We start from the raw sequence: 24,259 nt of genomic DNA, 5'->3' as shown, positions 1-24,259 counted from the left end.
AAGCCAGCAACTTCGCATATAACCAGAGATTGTTAAGCCTGCTCGGGAGCCTACTCCTGCCGCTGATGACACGCCCCCAAAGCAGATCATCAAGTCATTTCAATGCTGCGTCCCCTCATAGATGCCACTCGAGTGATTCTGTCGAGCCTTGGAACCACGCCTGCTCGAAGTGCACTGAATGTACTGAACGCCTTAAACCCAGTGCTTGAGTCTCTCGAATAAAGTCCTGGCCAACCATCGGCCAGCCTTTCGAGCAGTCAAGGCAGCGTCAGTCATCCAGTGGAGTGCAAGAGCACTAAATTCGCGTCTCATATATATATATATATATATATATATATATATATATATATATATATATATATATATGTATAATATATGAGTAAATTAGTGTATATAATATACTAAGTTGTTCCAAGTCATTGTCACAGAGAGCCTAACGTGTCAAAACCAGTCAGATCATCGGGATACGAGGCTGTTATATCCGCAATGACTGATGCATGCAGCCAAGTCATAGTTTTTATTCGTCGAGAACTGACCTAAGTTCACCAGCCGATTCCGCCTGATGATGACAATCAATATGTTTGCCTAGCAATTAAAAAGGGCAACTTCACGTTTACACTTGTAGGCGTTTATATATCGCCTTCAAGTAATTTTCATCCCTAATGATTAAAGAACATCTTGTCGGTGTGCCCTGCTCCATATGCCATCATCGGATATTTTAATGCGCACCAAATATGGCATGGGGAAGCACAAGGGCAAATATAAGAGGGCAAAGACTTCCAAACTTCGCCTGCAGCCACAGCCTTTCACTCCTGAATGACGGCAGCCCAACGTTTATACGCGGCGTCACATATGGCAGGTGTTTTGACGTAGCTTTCGTCTCCAGCTCCTTCACATGATGTGTTAAATGGTTTTTGGATATCAAGACGCACGGGAGTGACAACATTTCCACGTACCTTGTCATCAAAGGGATGTCCAGGTCCTTCCCACGGAACATCATTCGATTAATTCACTGGACTAATTTTCCTTTCGCCATGGCAGATGCTTGTCGAGAGGGCTTGTCCTCTAGATTAGAGGAAACAAGTGTGCAATGCAACACGCCACGCGCACGGTCACGGTTTCGTCGAAGCACATGATTTTTGACATAGAGTTGGAGGAACTTCGCGCACTCCGTCGTCGTGAGGAGCTGCGTTACCGGCGTACAAAATCCATCGATGACCTTAGGAGAGCCAGACGACTACAAAATAAAATTCAGCATCGCATGGATATGTTGGCATCTCGACGTTGGACAATGTTTTCCCAGTCACTAGACCCTCGAAAGTCACTGTCCCACATGTGGAGAACCATACGTGGTCTGAGTTCTCTCCCTGAACAACGCTTCCTTTCCAAAGCGCTGGCGCTCTTCCAGAGGCAACTGGATGCTGAAGTTGCAGAAAACCTTTGTACAATGGTCGGTGGCCAAGCAACCGGTCCAGGCTCTCCAGCCCCCAGTGACATCCCTGTTTCGCGCGACTGCCGCATGGATCTTCCTTTCTCAATGGAGGAACTAGAAGCGGCTCTTTCTCTATGCAGGCGTTGTTCATCCCCGTGACCAGATGGAATATCCTACCGCGCCTTGAACAACATGAGTGAAGGCGCACGGAGCGAACTGTTACATCTATACAACGTATCTTGGCAAGATAGCATGGTTCCCGAAGAATGGAAGAGAAACCGCTTGGTCCTTCTCCTGAAGCAAGTCTCCACTTGAACTCACCTCATACCGCCCAGTAGCGCTGGCCAGCTGTGTGGGAGGGATAATGGAAAAGATGATCCTTGCCCGCTTGGAGTGGTACCTAGAACACCACAGCATGTTACCAAATTGCATGGCTGGTTTTCGTCGAGATCGCTGATAAGTAGACAGAGTTGTTGATCTCGCTACTTGTGTCCATCATCAAACCTCATGCAAACGATTACCTGCAGCTTTGTTCTTGGATTTCTAGGGGGCATACGATAACGTATCTCACGAGGCTTTCCTCGGTGCTCTTGAGATGGTTAGCCTAGGTGGTAGAGTTTTCCAATGGATTTCTCATTACCTTTTTATGAGATCATTCTTTGTGTATACCGGCGATGTTCAAACCGCACGACACTACACCTACCGAGGAGTTCCTCAAGGAAGTGTACTAAGTCCTACAATATTCGACCTCACACTCATTGGTCTCGGTGACCATCTGCCAGCAGCGATCAAGATATCAATCTACGCAGACAACATATGTATATGAACTTGAGGTATGACACGTGCACAGATATGTGCAAAACATTAAAAAGCTGCTACCCTGACAGCTATATACCTCCACAAACATGGTCTTGAAATCTCTTCAGACAAATGTGCACTGATGGCATTCACTCTCAAACCAACGACACCCTACGCCATCTCTAGAAATGGCCACATAATTTCTTATGAGAAGACTGACAGATTCCTTGGCATAATCACTGATAGAGATCCCTCATGGAGCCTGCACATGACCTACTTGAAACAGCGTCTGACCAGCAATCTCCCAGCTTCTCATGTTTCTGGGCGGAAAGGCTTGGGGAATGTCAGTGCATGCAACGTTTGAACTGTACAGGGCTCTTTTTCTGGGCTTCTTGAGATACAGTTTGCCCGTACTGACCAACACTTGCCAGACAAATCTTCGTGCTCTACAGGCTATTCAAGGTCGGGCTCTCAAGGTTTCTCCTGGTTTGCCAAAATGCACATCGGCAGTAGCGACTATTGCCGATCGCCCCGGACCAACCCATATAGACACACATTGCGGTGGAAGTGTTGAGAGTGCATGTAAGGCACTTTGCCCGTGCCCGTTCCCGCCATCTGGCAACAAAGGCCGCAGGCATCATTTTGTACTACGATTTCGGATTATTACACCTGCCTTCCACCAGGATTCACCCCTGCAACTAAGCCATCGATTCCTCCATGGTGTTTGGCTCGACCTGCAGTTCACCTCAGCGTACCAGAAATCATAAAAAAATCTGAGCTGTCATCACCTGCTCTTAAACAGCGCCGACCTCGTACATATTTATACTAATGGATCGGCAACTTTCCAGTCTTCCTCTGGAGCCGTGGGTTTCCCAGCGAAAGCGACAACCATCAGTTTCAAGACATGCTACCCAACGATACCGATGGCTGCGGAACTTGCAGTTCTCCGCGCTGCACTTCGTCTCGTCAGCCAAGAACAACCTCGAAGATGGTCAATATTCAGTGACTTGAAGGCAGCACTGCAGTTTTTGCTATCAGCCCTGCGGCGTGGACCGCACAAACAACAGGTATTCGAGATTAGAGAACTAATCCATACCTTGGCTGAGAAAGGACACCACTTGACATTTCAGTGGCTTCCAAGTCAATGCGGCGTCATAGGGAACGAACACGCCGATAATGCTGCTCGGTCGGTTCTTCAAGGCGACGAAGAGGAGCTGATACCGTTATCAAGGACAGATGCCGCTAAAAACACCAAGTGCTCAGCCGTGATATGACGTTCTCCTTGTGCAACGCAGGAAGTTTTCAAAACAACCAGCTGCACAACCTAGACTCCTCTCTAGGCCTTTGCATTCCTGCTGGACTCTGTTGTCGTGAAGCTACCCTGCTTTGTCGAATATGGCTAGGGGTGGCCTTCACCAAGACTTCTGCTTTCCGAATCGGATGGGCCGAGGACGCCTCGTGTGGTGACTGTGCTAGCGAGGAGACCCTTCAACACCTTCTCTGTGACTGCCCTGGCTACAATTTACAGGGACGATCGCTCGGAATCGTGATAGCGCGCTTTGACCGAAGACCCCTAACAGAGGAACTTATTTTAAAATGCCGCCATCACAAGCCATCGCAGCGGCGGGCGACGAGGTCACTGTTGCACTTTTTAAAGGCAACAGAATTGGACAAGCTGCTGTAGCCTGAAGAGATGTTTATTATGCTGCAAGTGCTACTGTGCTGTGCGGTGACAGTATGCGGCGACAGTGACCGATTGTGATTGTATGTTCATGCTCCTTTCTTTCTTTATCTCTAGTTTCTTACAATTTAACCTCCCCTTCCCCTCTCTCCACAGCGTAGAGTAGCATACCGGATCTTCTGCTCTGGTTAACCTCCCTGCCTTTCCCTTTTCCTATGTCTTGCACCATGACATTTGTTCGCGCAAAGCTGATTGTTTTATTGTTACTTAAAAATATAATTCTTCGTGGAAAATTAAACAGTCACCGGACATAAATACGAATACCACATATCCCGCGTTACGCATGCGTTGCTTTTTCTGAAAGCACGTTCAACTGGCCCTGCTGCCAAGTTCACTTGCTACTTGACGCCTGACGTTAAAAGGGTCTTTCACATCCGCCACAATGGCCGTGAGCGGCGCGCTTGCTAATACTCCCAGGGCTAACCTCGTACACGCAGAAATAATTATGGTACAGGACTGCGTGGCAAAACTATGCTCATTGGGCATACATAAAATGCAGGCTACAAACTGTTTGATGACAACTCTTCTCAATCTCTTTCAGCAGTCGATAGTCTGCGCTTCATGTTTGTCTAGTTTCCTTGTTCTGTAGGTATTTGTTCATACTATCGGGTCGCAGCTCAGTGCTGCACCTTGTCACAGAACGAATTGGTCGATTACAACACATTTCCAGAAATACTTGAGAAAGAGCACAGTACGATATGATCGCCTAGGTAGCTTAACTGGTAAATACTGCAAGCATAAGGCAAGATAGGCATTTAGCTACCATCCGCGGCTGGTTGTCTTTTCTTCTACTTCCAATTCCCCTATGGTTATTAATGCTTTAGCGTTAGAAGGTTCTTGCGAACGGAACCTCACGACGTCCGCCTGGTACCTTGTGGGTAGGGAGAGGAGAAACGGTGGAGAGAAGTGTGCGACTGAACAAGTGGAGAACAGGAACGAAGGACGGACCGCAGGTGAGTGAGCGTATTTTAATGTGACAGATGGTGGTATGACGTGACGCCTAAGAAGCACATACGAATAGGAGTGGGGCATGGCGTCATCCCTCCGTGCTCACAGCTGGCAGACCGCCAGAGGAGGGAAGGAAGTCGTGTAATGGCGTGATGAGGTGGACTTGACAGATTGCTTGTGTAGTTTGGCAGGTTCGCGCATGTCTTGTGAAGAGGCATCTTTTTGAGTACAGCGTGAAGGGCAGCACCTACGGGGCAGAAACCTGGAGGCTTACGAAAAGGGTTCTACTTAAATTGAGGACGACGCAACGACCTATGGAAAGAAGAATGAGAGGTGTAACGTTAAGGGATAAGAAAAGAGCAGATTGGGTGAGGGAACAAACGCGAGTTAATGACATCTTAGTTGAAATCAAGAAAAAGAAATGGGCATCGGCAGGACATGTAATGAGGAGGGAAGATAACCGATGGTCATTAAGGGTTACGGACTGGATCCCAAGGGAAGGGAAGCGTAGCAGGGGGCGGCAGAAAGTTAGGTGGGCGGATGAGATTAGGAAGTTTGCAGGGATGGCATGGCCACAATTAGTACATGACCGGGGTTGTTGGAGAAATATAGGAGAGGCCTTTGCCCTGCAGTGGGCGTAACCAGGCTGCTGCTGCTGCTGATGATGATGATGATGTGAAGGGACATTAGGTGTAATTAAAGAGCTTTGTAACGTCCTTTAGGCGGCTTCAATAAAAGAATATTTAGCGCTTACCGTAGCTCTGTTCTTGCTCATATTTTGCAGAAGAATCACATTTTGTGACAATGTTCAAGTTCACTGTAACACTTGGCGGTGTCACTTGAGTAGTTTCTTAAGAAAAAAAAAATCGACACTGGCTTCGTCTGACCCTCGGATGCACCCTCGAGCAATCATTGGAAGCGATTCTCTGCCGCGTTACAGACGGCCGTAGTAACACAGTACCTATTTTTACTACGTTACTACGAGGAACGCGTAAAAAGCGAAATTTGCACCGTTTTTCTTGACAAACCGCGCAAGTAACTGTAGTCAGTATATATATATATATATATATATATATATATATATATATATATATATATATATATATATATATATATATATATATATATATATATATATATATATAGTTAAAGAGCAGGCACTGTTTAAGATGCACTGCCATTAATTATGCGTTTGAGAGGTGCAGACGAAGCAAAAATTGCATTTCCTAAAAACTATGTAAATGATACCGCCAAGTGTTACTCTGAAAGATCGAGGCTTTCAAATGCGACCTTTCTGCAACATTTCAGCACCAACTAAGCTGCGGTAAGCTCAAATAACACTTTCTGCGATCGTATGCGTTTCATAATGGTTTACCTAAGCTTGACTGCGGATGTATATTGTTGTGAGGTCATTTATCATGCGAACACACACAAAAAAGGCGAAGCATCAATTGCGATAGCAAATTAATTGACAGTTATCTAAAGTAATGATAGTACTTTTATCGGCCGCATAGACTTGGAAACAATCACTTACTAAATGAATTAACGAGCATGGTGTCAGCGCGCACAAGCAAACATCAGCACTTAGCACTCGATGAGCGCGGACACTCGCTGCCAAACGCAGGTGTTTGCAAGCGCGGCAGCAGCAGCAGCAGCGAGCGAAGTGGCCTTCGTGCCGTCTGTCGCTTGAAACTTAAGAGCAGCGAAACACAGCGCACACAATGAGCCGTCAGCATATTCCTTCCAAGATACGTGACGCTCGCGACCACACGCGGCCGTGCAAAGCACGCACGTGTTGGCTGAGGTGAAGCCGCTCCCCTTCCTCCCACACTGCCTTCCCGCTTTCCTTTATATATGGCGCGCGAGAGGGAGCCGCGATCGTCAGATCACTTTGCGCCCGGCCGGTCGCGAAATTGCGCCGCTGCTGCCGGAGAAGACGGCCTTTCGCGCGACGGAAGACAGCGCGTTTGCTATCAGCTTTCTTCCTTCACGCGCGCCAGATTGAGCCACGATCGGCTTCCCTTGCGTGCTGTCACTGGCACATACAGAGGCGACGGTGTTGTCGCCCTTGGACTTTACACGGCACGTCACGGCGACGCCGGCGGTGGCAAAATGTGCTTGGAGTGTCCATATAACTGCTGTCCCAATAGCAATACCGACAAACGGAGGCATCAGGAGAACACTGAGATTGTTATAAAGCGGATGGCGCAGGATATTAGGTGCGGTCTGTTGATTCGGTGTGCCAGAGTGTACGGGTGTTCGGGTACCAGATGGGCTGCCCGCGATTCTAACTTTACCCACCGTGTATAACCGTCATGGCAGCATAACCGCAGTACATGACGGTTATGCTGCCAAGCTATTAAGTGCACAAATATAAGCCCCTTGTTGTGACGTCCCCTTGTTTAAGTTTTTGCTGGGTAGACAGCACGTTTGCCTGGCGGCTTTCTGCTTCGGCGGCACGCATAACGTATGAAAACCATCGCAAAATGCTTGCCGGAGGTTCCGCCGTATGCACACTAACATCTGTCTACAGATAACCACGAAATATCAATAAAGTTACCGTAAAAGGAAAAAAAAATGCATGATGCCTTCATATGCGCATTGATGGCAGCTGCCTGGCGAACCATCGGGCCGAGAGACACCAATGGGGAAAAGCGCGGTGCATCACCTTTCTGAAAAGGCATATTGATCGACCTTTTGTTTTCCTTAGCGTTTATTTAAACAAAACTGTCAGTTTCTGCTACAGTTTCTCTGGCTTAGCGGTCTCTTGTCTTAGTTTAGTCACCAGTAGCGTCACAGGACTAGACGTGTATTAGCAGACACTCACGTGGATGTTCAAAGAGCAGTGGAACACTCACCGGGTTCATGGCTAGAATAGCCTCCCCGAGGTGTTTCATGCAGTTGTAAAGTTGGTCTTGATAAGCAGACGACCTCTGCGAGATAAATTTGACAAATTCCTTGAGTGGCTGACTAGTCACTTTGTCACTGAAGGATTAATCATACTGATTCACTTCCATTTCGGAGGAGCATAACGGCATGACTATCTTGATCATCGCACGTGCTACACTGTGAAATTTCTGGATTGCAGCCCTCACTGCCCAAGTGCACAACCGGTAAAGGCGGGCGGCATGGCGATCGACTCGTAGAGCACTGGGGTCTGTGTGTTTCTGCTGCTCCAAGAATGCATAGGCTCAAAAGACATAACTCGTTTAGCAATACCTTTTGCCGTATAATTTGCGCATGATGAACTGTTTCGGGCTTTTATGGTGCTGAACACAGCCGTGGAACGGAGGCAACGCTTTTAGACCACCCTTGAAGGATTGCGTCAAATTTCCCAGTGGAAATAAACTCTCTTCTTCAGAGCGCGTGATTAGCCGGTGGTTTGAAGAAACAGCGCGCAAGGACATGGCACGTACCGATTACGCAGACAAGAGTAGGTGGATTACAGTATTGTGATTCGCCCAAGCCTGATTGGAGCACCTTTAGGAGAAGCTAGAACTTCACTTTGCAGCGGCAAATGAGGCTTTTGAAGGAGTTACGAGGCAAACATTTCCGCACGTAAATATTTAGCCTAGCTAGAGCAGGAATACCACTTTTTCCAATGAGAATCGGTGCATGCCCGCACGTATGCTTGCCTAGAAAGTCCGAGAGCATGAAATTCCGCTATTTCTTCTCATTTTCTGCAAAAAGCCCGAAGTACCTTTAATACCGCTACCCCCCCCCCCCCCATTCTATATATACATTCCGCGTACAATTATTATAAGTAATTTTTGCAAGAAGGCTGTCCCTATACTTTAATTAGGGTGTCGAGACAAGCAGCGAGCTGAAGCAGGAGCTTCGCTAACGGAAGTGCGCACTGCGCAAACTTATTTTAGGCCTTATTTTCGAGCACAGCTCTCAGGCGCCCGTTCCTGCGTTTAGCGTCAGCTGCCTCGGTTTAGCCGAGCAAACGAGCACAAGGACCGCGGAGCGCAGCGAGGGATATAAAAGGCGAGACCGAAGATAGCGCGTGCAGAAAAGCGGAGAAGGAGGGTATGGCGGAAGCGGGAGGAGAAAAGCGTAATGCCGCGCAAGACGGGCTTTAAGGGGACGACCGCTACGAGATGGCGCAAGAGTACCGCGCCGTCGTCTGTTCAACCATGGCGTGCGGCGAGCACGTGCGCCAATACTACCTATGGAAACAAAGCGCTGCATGAGCGGAGGCCTAAGGCGGCTGTTGTGAATCCCGCCCATGCGTCATCCACGCGCTCCCTCTCGCGATTTGCCGATTAGCGATGCAGTCGCGCTGAACTTCCCTCCGTTTGCAGTGTGCCGTAGGAAACAGATTGTCTGCGCCAGTCAATACATCGCAAAATGAAAACGCGTATAGAACTGCGCTCAAATGTCAAGTTAGGGGCTATCGTAATTCTCGGTGAATTTTTTACTGCTGAGAAGCGTCTTGATGATGTTAGCGCTTTCACTACAAGCTAGGTGTTGCGTTTGTGTTGTGTTTGTGTACCTGCTGATTGTGTTTGATACCTGCTGATTTATTTTGCGGCTTGCGTGCATAGCCTTAAGGTTCATGGTTGCTTGTGGTTCATACAATGCAGGTTTAAATAACTTTTCCGTATTTTATGTTCGTATTGTTCAGTTGCTGATGAATAACTCCGTCCTCTATCTGCTGACTTAAATACAACTCATAAATGCTGTGATTGGCTATAAAAACAAATATCGACAGACGCTAAACACATATATTAGGAAGGGATGGTGCATTTGAGTACATGAAACTACTGCTTATGCTAGACACAAATCAAAGAATTCTCAAGATAGATTTCCGTCTTCGTGATCCAGTGAAATCGCAAACTGTTTTTCTCTTTTATAAATCTCAGTAACATTTACCATGTTTTCCTCGACCTGGCAAAGTAATCCTGCAACAAGGCGTACTCATTATATTGTGCTTCACAAACTGCAAAAGCTAAAGCTACAATGGTACTGAAAGATGCTTACATTTTTGTTGCTCTCTAGAGATGAGTAGCATATCCTCGATGCGGCGCACAATCGATCCATCTCCTGAAAAAGATGAATTACTGTAGGATAAATTACTGAAGTATGCTTACAAAGAAGGTCAAATGCAGATGTACTCTCTGTGCAGATGCCTTCACCAAACATCTCTTTAGGTGGTATACCGGAACCAACTTACATCCTCAAGTCGACACCTGAATTTAGTGTGTCTTCCAGGGCAACCAGCTGTTGGCAGGTTGATAGCTGCCTTGCGCAAGTCAGAGCGCACTTCTGCCAGCGTATTCTGTAATGCTAGTTGCTGGTATTCCTGACTAATAAATGCCTAAAGGTGCTGCACAGCAGCTAAAAAAATTTAGCATCGTTATTCTTCATTTGACCGCATCCGTTTGTTGAATATGCGACTGGGGATTGAAGTTTAGATATTGTGACTGTAGTACCAAGATAAAAGAAATGATTTAAAATCGTACGGTGGATTTTAGTGAACACAATGTTTTGCCTCCAGTCCCTAATGTCATTGTTCTATTTATTAGAAGCAGGATAATTGTGGCAGCTCTGGACTATTAATTGATCATTCTAAACATATTTACTTATCTTTCTATAGCCTTCTACGCAGAGCCACCGTGAATGGTGGCATATATGTGAAATACTACGAATTTTTTGTAATCTGCACAAGCCACCCAGAGAGGTTAGTGGCTGTCACGTCTTGTCACCCGTTCGCCGTCGGCGCGAAGTCTTTGACGGGGTATACAGGCCGGTTGGTCGTTCCGTACTCAAGCGAACACAGCAAAGGAGTTAGAGTCGGGAGAAAGAGAGAAAAAATATTTATAGACTGACAACAACACACAATAGAAACGAAAAACAAAAAAACACAAGAACACTAACACACATGCCCTTAATCTAGATGAACGATGAAGACAAGATAAATACAACGAGGAATTAACAGTGGATATTAAACTAACGCTACACATGAATACACTTAACGGTTGTCAACTAAACAGAGTTCAAAAGAAAACAAATCATGGCATACGCATCGCCAGGCAGCAGCAGCAAGTTCATAAAGCGTGCAGTCGACGGCACTGCTTTCCCGAAGAACGTAAAGCCCCTCAATTTTTCAAAAGTAGCGCCATTCTTAGATCTTTCCGCCACCCCGCTCACCCTGGCGCGTCCTCCTCCACGCCTCCTGTCGCCCCAGCCTCCTCCGCTTCCCCAATGGCCAATTTGCGTCACGTGGAAGCAGGCGCCGCGCTTTTGTATATTTTTTCATTCTAGCGCGGAGCAGGCGCCGCGCTTTTGTATATTTTTTCTTTCCAGCGTGCGCCGACCTCCACTGTTGGGCCTGCGCGACGAAAGTACGGCAGGCGGACTGACGGAGTGCGTTAGCGTAATAGAATGTGTAGGGCCGAGAACTTAATTGCGATGCCATGCTGCTGCACCTTCGGTTGCCGCAACAGACGCAGCGAGGGCAAAAGCTTTTTGCTTTGGTGTCCGGCGGGCGCAACGCAAAAAGAAGTGTGGATTCGCAGGATCGGGTGGGCTGACTTCGAGGAAGTGGCAAAGAACACACGGCTTAGTGAAGTAAGGGCCACGGCTACTCACAACCCCTTATCTCGAGCCTAGTTCACGCCTTCCGCTTCGAAAAAGTGTGTGTTCATGCTCTGTGTGGTTTTTAGCGTGTTAATTGTTTGACTTCTTTTTCGAATGTGCTCTCTTTGTTTCAAAGGCTGGCCGCAAAGCGCGCAAGACCTGCAAGGATGATACTTATGACAAATGTAATGAATCTATTGTCGGGCATTACGAAATCGATAACTTTAGAAAGGAAGTGCGCTCAGAACTGCGGTCATTAGAGTATCCGGTACTGTAGCTATTTTTATCACAAAGTGACTGAGGGGAACAAAGATGTAAAAGAGCTAATTAATGAAATCAAGAAGCTTAAAATAAGTTACCGGGCGCTAAGGAAGGAAAACACTAAGTTCGCGCAGCGATTTGATGGATTGGAGCAGTATTATGGCTCACATAATGCAGAAATCAGGAGCGTTCCCATCGAACAAGATGTGAGCTTGTTCTTGAAACTGGGTGAAAGCCTTGGTGAACCGGTATCAAAAGACGATAGAGATGTCTGCCACCCTGTTTCTAAAATGAAAGAAAATGAGTCAAACATATTAGTGAGTTTTTATACGTCGAGAGAAGCGCAATTCTTCTTTTTTTTTGGCGAGGCTTGCAAGATGCCTCTAATGGGTTCATTGCTTGGCCGCAACTCTACAAAGCCTGTGCTTGTAAATGAGTACCTCAGGCGGCAGAATAAGGAGCTCTTTTGGGGCTGCTGTAGCTAGAAGGGGGGAGGGAGGCTGCCGGTACGTCGATATCGGACGGAACAATTTTCGCACATCGGGAAGAAAACTCGCCCGCTTTGCGTCTCAGATCCATAAAAGCTTGGTAAAGTTGACGAGGTGAGATGACGCGTCATAGATACATTGCTGCGCTTGGGTGTCTTTTTTTTTCTTTTTCCCTTATCCATCAGTACAGTCATGTCCACAAAACCGTCGTCTATAATATAGCTGGCCATTAACTGCCTACTGTCGTTTCTTCATTTAAATACGCGATTGCCATAAACCAAGCATGATGACTTTGATATGTTTATATCTAGCATGGGCGTATTGTTTGATGTTATCATGCTATCCGAAACTTGGCACACAAAAAATTCCATTCCGTTTGCTCAAGTATGCTATAAAAGCTTTGTACGAAACCGCTCCAAACGAAAGGTAGGTGGTGTACTGTTGTGGTCTAAGATGACTAAATGGGTGCATTGTTGACACATTTTGAATGCTGACTTCGCGGTTTTGAGTGTGCGTAGTCGGTCCAATATTGTTTTCCGTGTCTACCGCCCGTCTGATGCCAATAATGATGCTTTTTTGTGTTTTCTTGAAGAATTTGTTTTACTTCATTCCGGTCAAGAAACACATCCTCTTCCTTACAGGCGATTTTAACACTGACATGCTAAAGACTTCAAGGGCACAGAATGACTTGTCATCGTTCCTGCAATGAAATGGTTTTATAAACTCTATCGTGAATTCTACTTGTACATTACAAATCCACCAAGTGCCATTATCGGTCTTTTCATCACGAACACCACAGGGAAAAGTTATCTGTAGAGGTTCGATTGCAAGCGGCATGAGTGACCACCTTCCCATCTTTGCTTTCATCGAAAATGAGGTGCCAAGGTAGCAAACTTTTCAGCCATTGTGATGTCTCTAAGATGTAAACAGTGCTCCCTTAGAGTCTTTTCCTAATGTTGTCAAAGCTCATGATTGGCGCTATGTTCTTGCAAAATATGACACAAATTATATTACGAGAATTTCATGACTGAACTATTACCACTGTAGAAAAAACATTTTCCGTATGTTGTCTGTGGGCATGGCTAACTCGTCATCTTCTCAGGCAAATAAACCAACTGGTAAAAAGCCATGGCAAACTAGTCATCTTCGCAGTCAAATAAAACTAAACAACAGCCTATGCCGGGATTTTATCAAGAACAAAAACCTTTGCACGGGGGAAATCGCTTGAATGTTACTCTTAAGACCGCAGAGGAAGAGTACTTTTCTGCTTATTTCTGTGTCGTCGCCAACAATACTGGACTGCCGTGGAAATGACTAAAAACCTTAATCCTACTGCTGACTGTGCAATTTCAGGCCTTAATTGGTTTAATTAAAGGTGGATCAGCCTTGTCAGAGGCACTCAATGGCAAATTTGGTGCACTATGCCAGTCGAATGCTAACGAAGTAAGACCGCATCCTATTCGGGGAAGCAGTACATTCACTTCTAGAATAGTGTTTGTTCCATTAACAGACTATAAAGTAGATGGGATATTCAACCTCTTAAAAAGTTCCAGAACATTTGACGCAAATGACATGCAAATTCGTCACTACCTGTTTTCCACGGAAGTTGCAAACGGCGAGGGTAATTGCGATTCACAAGGAGGGGGGGGGGCGATAACATTATTCTAGTGAATTTCAGGTCGATCTCTATACTACCAGTGTCATCGACTGTTTCTGAAAGGTTGTGCACATGCGGGATGAAGAAGGAGAACAGGCTGAGCACGGTTGCACCGCACATGGGTTCCGCCTTTACATCGCTAAACCCTGGATAATTGACGTCAGCGCCACCACAACCAGCCTCACTCGACTCCTTACGTCGAGCGGAACACGTGGACACCCAAAGTAATACTGTGAGTCGCTTGCTTCACGAATTACCGGACCCTGAACTTCGCAAGAGGCGCCCGCCCAGCTAAGCCTAACGACGGGTACGGTCTAGCCGAAGACCTTGGTCCAGTTCGGCGCACCAATGGCCACCAATGATGGCACCGAGATGAATCTCGAGCACGCACAAATCCCAATTCCTGATGAACCTGCCGGCGGAGACTGGCTCACTGTTAAGTACGGTCGGAAGAAAACATCGACTCCTACCAATCCACCCCTCCAACCCCGACACCCATCGTTTTCCCGACAAGCCCGACTCCCACCGCTACCCCAAAAGACCTCAAGGTAATCACCCGCCCCCGAGAAGGACTCAACCTTGCCACCTGGACCACGTCACAGGTTGCTGAAGGCATCAAGCTGGCATGGCAGCACCCCACTACTGAGCACGTACGGACCCTTACTGTAAGAATTGACCCAGTACAAAACATCGCTATTGCTATTGCTAATGCTAGCACACCAAACGAAGAGCTAGCTATGAGCATCCGTCGCATCTCTACAATTCACCTGGGCGGTCGAGAATTTGCAGTCACGGCATACGTGGCGGCACGCGACAGCTCCGTCAAAGGGGTCATTCACGGTATTCCCGCAGGAACTCCCACAGAAGTCCTCCTTAACGGACTCTATGCACCTGGCCGAGAAATCTTACATGCCCGTATGCTCGGAAAAACCACTGCGGCAGTGATCACATTCACTGGCAAGGCTGTACCCTTCTACGTGCGATACTACAGCGGTGAAGTGCGATGCAAACCATACCGACCAACCACGCATTTCTGCCGCATCTGCCACAAGTCGACCACCGGACCGATGTATGCCCAACTCCAGAAGCAATCGTATGCCCCTAGTGTGGTACACGGAACCCCACTCAGGACCACCCCTGTCACCCACGGTGTGCCTTATGCCAGGGGCCTCATCCTATGGCTTCCAAGGAGTGCCCTGATCGACTGAAGAAGGCATCTTCAGCATCCCAAAGGACCAGCCGCCGGGACTACTCACGGTCGAAGTCTCGGTCACGTACAGACCAGCAACGGAGGCGTTCCCGCTCTAGGTCTCGCTCCTGCTCGCAGAACCAACAAGGAGGGACCCGGAACCTCAGCGGACCTGCTGTACCGGGATCACAAGCCATGAGCTGGTCAGCACAGCTTTTTCCCTCTCACACAGCCCACCAAGACAACACCCTCTCATCGCGTCTACACACAGCACCCACCCCACACAATTCTTCACCCATAAACAATACTGATGCTCAACTGCAAATTCTAGCTGAGCTAAAGGCCATCAGAGAAGAAAACAAACGCCTTCATGAAGAAAACAACAAACTTCGCACTCAGATTGCAGAACTATACGCCACTCGTGCTGCCACTCAGCATTCCACACCAATTACCGCACCCTCAATGCCATCATTTCCAGAACGTTCTGAACCGATGATTCTCGCGGAATCAGCAAAACCGGCAGAAATCGCACAAGTCGAGGAGAAAGTTGATGTACTGCAACGGCAGCTCCTAGCAATGCAACAAAGCATCCAGCAACTGGCAAGTGTTATTGAAGAAACACGGCTCGCAAAAGATCAGCGACGCAAGAAAGTTAGAACACTAGTAGAACAGGATGTAGGGCAGGGACACCCTGCCGATCCACCCTTCAGTCAGGATGAATAGCAAAACCAACCACAGGAACGAAAACTCACTCATAATCTGGCAATGGAATTGTCGCAGCTACAAAGGCAAGCAAGGGTCACTAAGACAGTACATAAGTAACGCCAATACGACACCAAGCGTAATCGCACCACAGGAAACATGCACACACCCAACTCAATCTGGCTACAACACACATACCACCACGCCTGAAAGCCGCATGGCCACACTTACAGCTAAAACGCTCACAACCACACAACACACAATAGATGGCAGTGATGTAGATCATTCCCTAATTGAGATCCTGCCGCTCCAACGAGGCCGAAAGAGCCTTTTCATATTGAATATATACAGCCCACCCAAGCAGAAGCAGGCCAAGTTCGACTACTTGATGTCTAAAGCGATTGGCATAGCCAAAAATAATCGTCTGCTGATTGTAGGCGACTTCAACGCGGCTCCTCAGGCAAGGGGCTACACGACAGCCACATCAAAAGGCACTGCACTCCAGTACACCATACAGCAGCACCGTCTCACCAGCCTCACAGACCCCGCATACCCCACACGTCTAGGAAACAGCGTCTCCCGAGATACATGCCCTGACCTCACACTCACTAAAGGAATACAGCAAGCTGCCTGGCACAACACGTGGAAAACTCTGGGCAGTGACCACTGCATACTTGCCACCACATTGAACGTTACACATGCACGCCACCCGATAAAAAAGACAACACTCACAGATTGGACAGCTTTTCGCAAAGACCGAGCGGATGACTCCTCAACCGGTATTACGGATCTCGAGCAGTGGGTACGAGAGCTCCAACAAGACGTAGCCAGACATTCAAAACAGATCGCACTCACCACAGACATACCGGCCGTAGACCCGCACCTTCTTCACCTCTGGGAAGCACGTCGAGGCCTTGTTAGGAGATGGAAGCGCCAAAAACATAATCGTAAATTGAAGCTACGCATAGCGAAACTCACGGCAACCGCGGAATGTTATGCTGGGGAGCTCACCCGTCACAACTGGCGACAACTATGCAACAAGTTGCAGGGTAACGTTAGCACGGCCAAATCATGGTCGCTGCTACGCCATCTTCTTGACCCTACACAAAGCAAGGCAATTAGCCAGCAAACAATTCAACGTATCCTCCACAACCATCCGGGTTCTGATGACGAAATCCTGGAGGAGTTGCGGGCGCGGTACTTAGGCGATTTCGAACCCGCACAAGGACAACCTCCACCCTACAGCGGGATCGACAATTACGACCTCGACAAGCCGATCACTATCACTGAGGTGCAACAAGCACTCCATGCACTCACACGAAACACCACCCCAGGCAAGGACAAAATAAATAACAAGCTCCTGCGCAATCTGGAGGGTGGCAGCATTCAGTCTCTTACTGACCTCTTTAATCATCATTGGGAAGCGGGTACGATACCAGCAGACTGGAAGCACGCGGACATCATAATCATTCCTAAGCCAGGCAAGCTCTCCAGCTTAGAAAATATGAGACCGATATCACTGACTTCATGCCAGGCAAGCTTCTGGAACATGTCATTCTGAACCGGCTTCAGCCTTACCTGAAATCCAGCGACCTCTTTCCCGAAGCAAAGTTTGGATTCCGGCCCCACCTTTCTACCCACGACATCCTTCTTCAGCTGAAGGAACATGTCCTTGAACACATCTCACCGCACAACACCGGAGTGATTTTAGCACTCGATCTCAAAGGCGCTTTCGACAATGTGGCTCACCATACCATCCTTACAAACCTAAGCCTCACGAACTGTGGTCGTAATACTTACAATTATATACGCGCCTTTCTAAGCAACCGCACGGCCACAATAGTCATTGGTTCACTCAGAACCCTGACGTCACCTACTCGCAACAAAGGTACCCCACAAGGTGCTGTTCTATCACCCACCCTTTTCAATATTGCTATGATAAAATTACCTGACAAACTCCACGCAATACCAGGAATCAGGCATGCAATATACGCCGATGACATCACATCTGGACCACCACTGGTTCCGATGGAGAGAAACAAGACGCCCTTCAACAAGCGACCGACGTCGTCCAGCAATATGCAAAAACAAGTTGTCCCCGGTGCTCCCCCGAGAAGTCAGAGCTATTAGTCGTTCGACAGAAATCACGAAGGAAACTCAATGAACTACCCCACATCACATCACCCTCGACGCCAAAGAAATACCCACAGTAAACCGCGTCCGCATACTCGGACTCCACATACAACAGGACGGCGGAGGCGCATACACCATTCAACGTCTCAAGCAGACCACCTTCCAAATCATGCGAATGGTCAGCCGTATCACAACGAAACACTACGGACTAAAAGAAGACGACATAATACAGCTCGTGCAGGCCCTGATAATCAGCCGCATTGCCTACGCTGCCCCGTACTGTTACGTTTCGCCTACGACGCGCGGTAAAGCCAGCGCGGATGCAACGTACGCCGGAGCTTCGTTCAAAGCGGCGGACATTTTGGCCCGTTCGGAGCGGCCGCGACGCATCCCCGCCGAGCGCGTCCCGGCATGTTCAGTGCCACGTGTCTTTGTGTGTGCGTGTGTGTGTGTGTGCCCACGCTTGTCAAAGCGCGGCAGCCGGGGAGAGGAGCTCCCCCAGTGTGAAGCGAGGAGGTCTGACCGGCGCCGGCCCGGCTGATGCGTCACCTCCTTGTCCCAACGTGTCTATCAGTCCGTCCGTCGCCACCGTCATGTGACCTAGTCCCGTGACCTTCCCTCTTGCCCTCAACTCCGAGAGTATAAGAGCAGCTGCCCCCGGACGCCAGGAGAGAGGCTCCGATTTCTGCTGTTGAGTAACGTGCTCTCCCGTCTCTCTACTTCGGTCGACCTGACCGCCCGCTCTTTGCGATGCTAGAATAAACAAGTTGTTCTGTTAGCAGTCGCCTCATGCTTTGCTGGGACCTTCGAATGCTTCCAGTGTGCTCCAGGCCGCCAGGCCAACGCTACCCTTGGGGCTTGCGACCCAGTTGCAATAACGGGCGTCAGCACTGAGGTTCCGACAGCTGGTGGCAGCGCTGAAATTCCAACAGCCGGTGCCATCGGTGCGGATCAAACATCTGGTTGCCAGCGGTGAGATCGCGACAACGGAGGCCAGCAGCGAAGATATGCGGTTGACTGTATGCTGAGCAGCACAACGACCATCCGGGAGCAGTGCAACGAGCCCTGTGTGATGACTGGTTGCCTGCAGCGGAACGACTGCGCTGAATTCTTGGCTGCGAGGTTTGGTGAGTGCGGGACTTTCTTCTTCTGAGTTTTGCCAGGCTTTTGTTAGTGTCAGAAACAGAGCTGGTAATTGTGGTTGTCGTTGCTGCCGGGTTAGTTTGCGGCAAGACAATAGTAGGCAGTAGAGAAAGCAGCATTCAGAGCAGCCATGGATTTGAAGTCGTTGCGCAAACCGAAATTGTTGGAGCTTGCAAGAGAGTTGGGTCTGGATGTCTCAGACAAACTCAGAAAACCAGAACTGCTAAGGGCTATTCTTGAGTTAGGAGCTGAGGATGACGAGCTGTCGGAATGCCTTGAGACCATTGAGGAGAGGGAGACGGCAAAAAGACAGGAACGCGAACTTAAAGAACAGCAACAGCGAGAGAAACAAGAGAAAGATGAGCGTGAACGTAAAGAACAGATAGAACGAGAGCAACAAGAGAAACAGATAGAACGAGAGCGAGAGCAACAAGAAAAAAAAGAAGAGCGTGACCGTCAACACGCTTTAGAAATGAAGCGTCTCGAGGTAGAGATGGAACGCGCTCGTAATGGAAATCAGGCACACGTTGCAGGAGAACGAGTATTGTTTAAAATGACTGACCTGATGCGGCCGTTTAAGCTTGGAGAGGACATTGGTTTGTTCCTGGTTAACTTTGAGCGAACGTGCGAGAAGCAGGGGTTCTCTCGGGAAACGTGGCCACAGCGCTTGCTCACTTTGTTACCCGGCGAGGCGGCCGACGTAGTCGCTCGCTTGGATAGAGAGGAGGCAGAGGATTTCGACAAAGTGAAATCGAGTCTGCTAAAAAAGTACAGGCTGTCTGCGGAGGCGTTCCGTCGGAAGTTTCGAGAAAATGAGAAAGGCAAAAGTGAGTCATATACAGAGTTTGCCTACAGGCTAATGTCAAACATGCAGGAGTGGCTCAAAGAAGAGAAAGCGTTTGGTGACCACGAGAAAGTTCTGCAGTGTTTCGGGCTAGAACAGTTTTATAGTCGGTTACCTGAGAACGTGCGCTACTGGGTCTTGGATAGGCCAGACGTTAGTACGGTGGCTAGAGCCGCTGAGCTAGCCGAAGAGTTTGTGACGCGTCGGGCTCGCGGAGCTAAGGACGGTCAAAAGGGTGAATTTGGCTCCAAGTTTGAGAGGCCGAAGTTCACGCCCATGAGAGCAAAGGGGGACACGCGTAGTGCGGACGCGAGTGAAAGCAGTCCGACCGAACGTAAGGAGACGGCGGCAGCCGAAGCCGAACGCAGAAAGCGGTTCGAGGCGAGGCAAGCGCGCGTGTGTTATACGTGTCAGAAGCCGGGTCATTTTTCGGCGCAGTGTCCGGAAACAAAAACAAAAGTCGTGTTTTTGTCGTTATGCAGCACTGACGAGAACATGAAGCTTCTCGAGCCTTACATGCGAGACCTCCTCGTGAACGGGAAAGAGTGCCGAGTGCTTCGCGATTCCGCAGCTACCATGGATGTAGTTCACCCCTCTTACGTAGAACCCGATATGTTCACGGGCGAGTGCGCATGGATCAAACAAGCCGTGGAAGCTCATAGCGTGTGTCTGCCCGTAGCAAAAGTGCTTATTGAAGGTCCTTTCGGAGCACTTGAGACGGAGGCGGCAGTGTCATCTATGCTGCCCCCCCAGTACCCGTACCTATTTTCGAACAGGTCCGATCACCTCCTGCGCGAGAAGGGGCTTTTGTTTGGTGAGGCTAGCGTTCAGGCCTTAACCAGATCGAAGGTTCGGGAGCTCGCTGCAAAGGCGGTAGTTGCGGGGCCGACGTTGTCGAGCAATGAAAAAGGGTCAGAGGCGCAGCAAGCTGATATTCAGAGCACGCCCGAACTGAATAAAACTGAGTCTGTAGCGTTAAAGGCACCAGATACTGGAGAGGAAATGCCCGACACGGGAAAGTTAGAAGAGCTATCTGAAGATTTGCTCATCGCGCCTACGTCAGACGGACTTAATAGGTTGCTAAAAGTCAGCCGGTCGGCTTTGATAGCCGAGCAAAAGAAGGATGGCAGCCTAGAAAACATACGCTGCATTGTCAAGGAAGGTATCGCCAAGAAAAATGCTCGCTTTGTGGAAAGAGGTGGGGTCCTGTACCGGAAGTATGTAGACCGCAGGGGAGTGGAGTTCGATCAGCTGATCGTGCCTCAGTGCTACCGTCAGGATCTGTTGCGCTTGTCTCATGGTGGTTCGTGGTCCGGACACCTAGGAGTTAAGAAAACTAAGGACCGTCTCTTGCAAGAGTACTATTGGCCAGGGTGTTTTCGGGACGCAGACCACTTTGTGAAGACATGCGACACCTGTCAGCGGGTGGGCAAACCAGGGGACAAATCGAGGGCGCCGTTGAAGTTGGTACCTATCATTACGGAGCCTTTTAGACGGCTCGTTATTGATACAGTGGGACCTCTGCCGGTAACAGCCATGGGGTACAGACACATTTTGACTGTGATCTGCCCAGCGACAAAGTTCCCTGAAGCAGTGCCGCTTAAAGAACTCAGCTCAGTTGAGATAGTCAATGCACTACTGTCCATATTTGCGCGAGTTGGTTTTCCTGCGGAAATCCAATCAGATCAGGGCACAGTGTTTACTAGCGCTTTGACGACAGCCTTTCTCGAAAGGTGCGGGGTAAAGCTGCTACACAGCTCAGTGCACCACCCCCAGTCGAATTCCGTTGAGAAGCTCCACTCCGTCATGAAGCGCGTGTTGAGAGCATTGTGTTTTGAACATCAAACTGACTGGGAGCTGTGTCTGCCTGGGGCGATGTTTGCATTACGGACCGCGCCGCATGCGGCTACGGGGTTTTCGCCAGCTGAGCTGGTGTACGGTCGCTCGCTTCGGTCTCCGCTTCGCATGCTTCGAGAATCATGGGAAGGCAGGGGCGACGACCCAGTCGTGGTGGAGTACGTGCTTAGGCTCCTCGAACGCTTAAGAAGGGCACAGGAGTTGTCAGGTGAAGCAATGGCAAAGGCCCAGCAGAGGGCCAAGGTTTATTATGATCGGACAGCCAGGGCCCGTCGTTTTGAGGTGGGCGATGATGTCATGATATTGCGCACATCGCTAAAAAACAAACTCGACGTGCAGTGGGAGGGCCCAGCCCGGATTGTTCAAAAACTGTCGGACGTCAACTACGTGGTCAGTCTGCCAGGAAAACGGAAAGCACAGCAAGTTTACCACTGTAATCTGCTCAAACCCTATAAGCAACGGGAAGCAGTAGTGTGTATGATGGTAAACGCTCCCGAAGAACTTCCGGTCGAGCTTCCGGGACTAGGCTCAGTGACGAACAGGGAAGACACCGATCAAGTCATTAGTGACTTAATCAGTAAAGCACCGCTGTCGCCTGAGCAGAAAACCGAACTGCGCCAGCTCTTACAAGAGTTTCAAGGTCAGTTCTCTGAGAGGCCTGGTAGGACTTCTGTCCTTACCCATGATATAGAACTTACCTCCCCAGAGCCAGTACGATCCAAGGCGTACCGGGTGTCACCCCGCCAGCACGATATTATGGAGGCTGAGGTAAAGAAGATGCTACAGCTCGGTGTTATTGAGGCGGGTGAGAGTGATTATACCTCCCCTTTGATTTTAGTTGAGGTACCGGGCAAGGAACCTCGTCCTTGTGTCGACTACCGCAGGCTAAATTCCATAACTAAAGATCAAATTTATCCGATCCCTAACATCGAGGAGCGCCTTGAGAAAGTTAGTAGCGCTCAGTTTATTTCCACCCTAGATCTTGTCAGGGGTTATTGGCAGGTTCCACTTACAGAAGAGGCTAGTAGGTATGCGGCGTTCATTTCACCAATGGGAACATTCCGTCCTAAAGTGTTGAGTTTTGGTTTGAAGAACGCGCCATACTGTTTTTCAAGCCTCATGGATAAAGTGTTGCGGGGACAGCAAGAATTCGCTTTACCGTATTTAGACGACGTAGCGATATTCTCCGCATCCTGGTCTGAGCATATGGCACACTTGCGGGCAGTGCTAACCCGCCTGCGCGAAGCGGGCTTGACAGTCAAGGCTCCCAAGTGCCAGTTAGCACAGGCCGAGGTTGTCTACCTTGGTCACGTGATTGGTCGGGGTCGTCGCCGCCCGTCTGAAATATAGGTGGCCGCTGTGCGAGACTTTCCGCAACCGCGCACGAAGACCGATATTCGGTCGTTCTTAGGTGTCGCCGGCTACTATCAGAGGTACATCCCCAGGTACTCTGATATCGCGGCTCCCCTGACGGATGCTCTAAGAAAGACAGAGCCGCAAACAGTCGTCTGGGACGAGACAAAGGAAAGAGCTTTTAGCGCCCTAAAGAGCGCCCTAACAAGCCAGCCCGTGCTACGATCGCCCGACTACACAAAAGGGTTCGTTGTTCAGTGCGATGCTAGTGAGCGAGGCATGGGCGTTGTACTGTGCCAACGGGAAAATGGAGAAGTAGAACACCCCGTCCTGTATGCTAGTCGTAAGCTGACCAGTCGTGAGCAGGCGTACAGCGCCACCGAGAAAGAGTGTGCGTGTCTCGTGTGGGCCGTTCAGAAATTGTCATGCTACCTAGCCGGCTCGAGGTTTATAATTGAGACGGATCACTGCCCTCTCCAATGGCTGCAGACCATCTCTCCCAAAAATGGCCGCCTCCTGCGCTGGAGCCTCGCTTTGCAACAATATTCCTTTGAGGTGCGTTACAAAAAGGGGAGTCTCAACGGTAACGCCGATGGCTTAAGTCGAAGCCCCTAACGTGGGAATCAGCCTCAAAATTGTTTGTTATTGATGTTTTTCTTCCTGAGGCAGGATTTTTAACATATTGCTTTTGTGTAGTGTTTCAAAGTGATGATGTGCTTTCTAGTGCAATTTTCCGATTTGTGGACGCGTTCTGAGTGCTGCTATAGACTACTGTAAGGAACTAGGCAGTAGTATAAAAGGGGAAAGAGCCTGGCATGGCTTAGTGAGGGTTGTGCCGTGCTTGCTGACTGAGCGGCTGAGTTTCGGCGCAGTTCTAACGCTTGCTGGGAAAGAGAACAAAAATGGCAACTCTCCTGAAGTCACTTTGCAGTGTCCTGTGTGAACCTGAACGTGAGAACGAGGCCTTCTCGGTGCGCTGCGCTCAAGAAACGCCGAGGGAAGACCGACTTCGGTTATGAGCATCATCGAGCGACATCCCTCCGGACAGCGGATGCAGTCCCCTGACCATCGGGATCTCCCTCCCCCGGCGGGGCGGTCTGTTACGTTTCGCCTACGACGCGCGGTAAA

The 24,259-nt window shown here is 49.0% G+C and overlaps 1 protein-coding gene across 1 annotated transcript in view; it reads right to left on the bottom strand.

Annotated features, from left to right (window-relative positions):
* LOC135918255 (uncharacterized) overlaps positions 1-24,259 on the bottom strand; it is a 61,017-nt gene that overhangs the window by 24,362 nt on the left and 12,396 nt on the right. Inside the window, exons 3-4 of the mRNA XM_065451923.2 lie at positions 9,906-9,968; positions 7,778-7,852 (exon numbers count right to left, since the gene is read on the bottom strand). Of these exons, the coding sequence (XP_065307995.2) occupies positions 7,778-7,852; positions 9,906-9,968 (138 nt within the window). The remainder of the gene's footprint in view (positions 1-7,777; positions 7,853-9,905; positions 9,969-24,259) is intronic.

The sequence above is a fragment of the Dermacentor albipictus genome, chromosome 2, assembly GCF_038994185.2.
Source record: "Dermacentor albipictus isolate Rhodes 1998 colony chromosome 2, USDA_Dalb.pri_finalv2, whole genome shotgun sequence".
In the NCBI taxonomy this organism is placed as follows: Eukaryota; Metazoa; Arthropoda; class Arachnida; order Ixodida; family Ixodidae; genus Dermacentor; species Dermacentor albipictus.
Note: the sequence above shows the minus strand (reverse complement) of the source record. Positions and strands in the feature narration are given on the sequence as shown.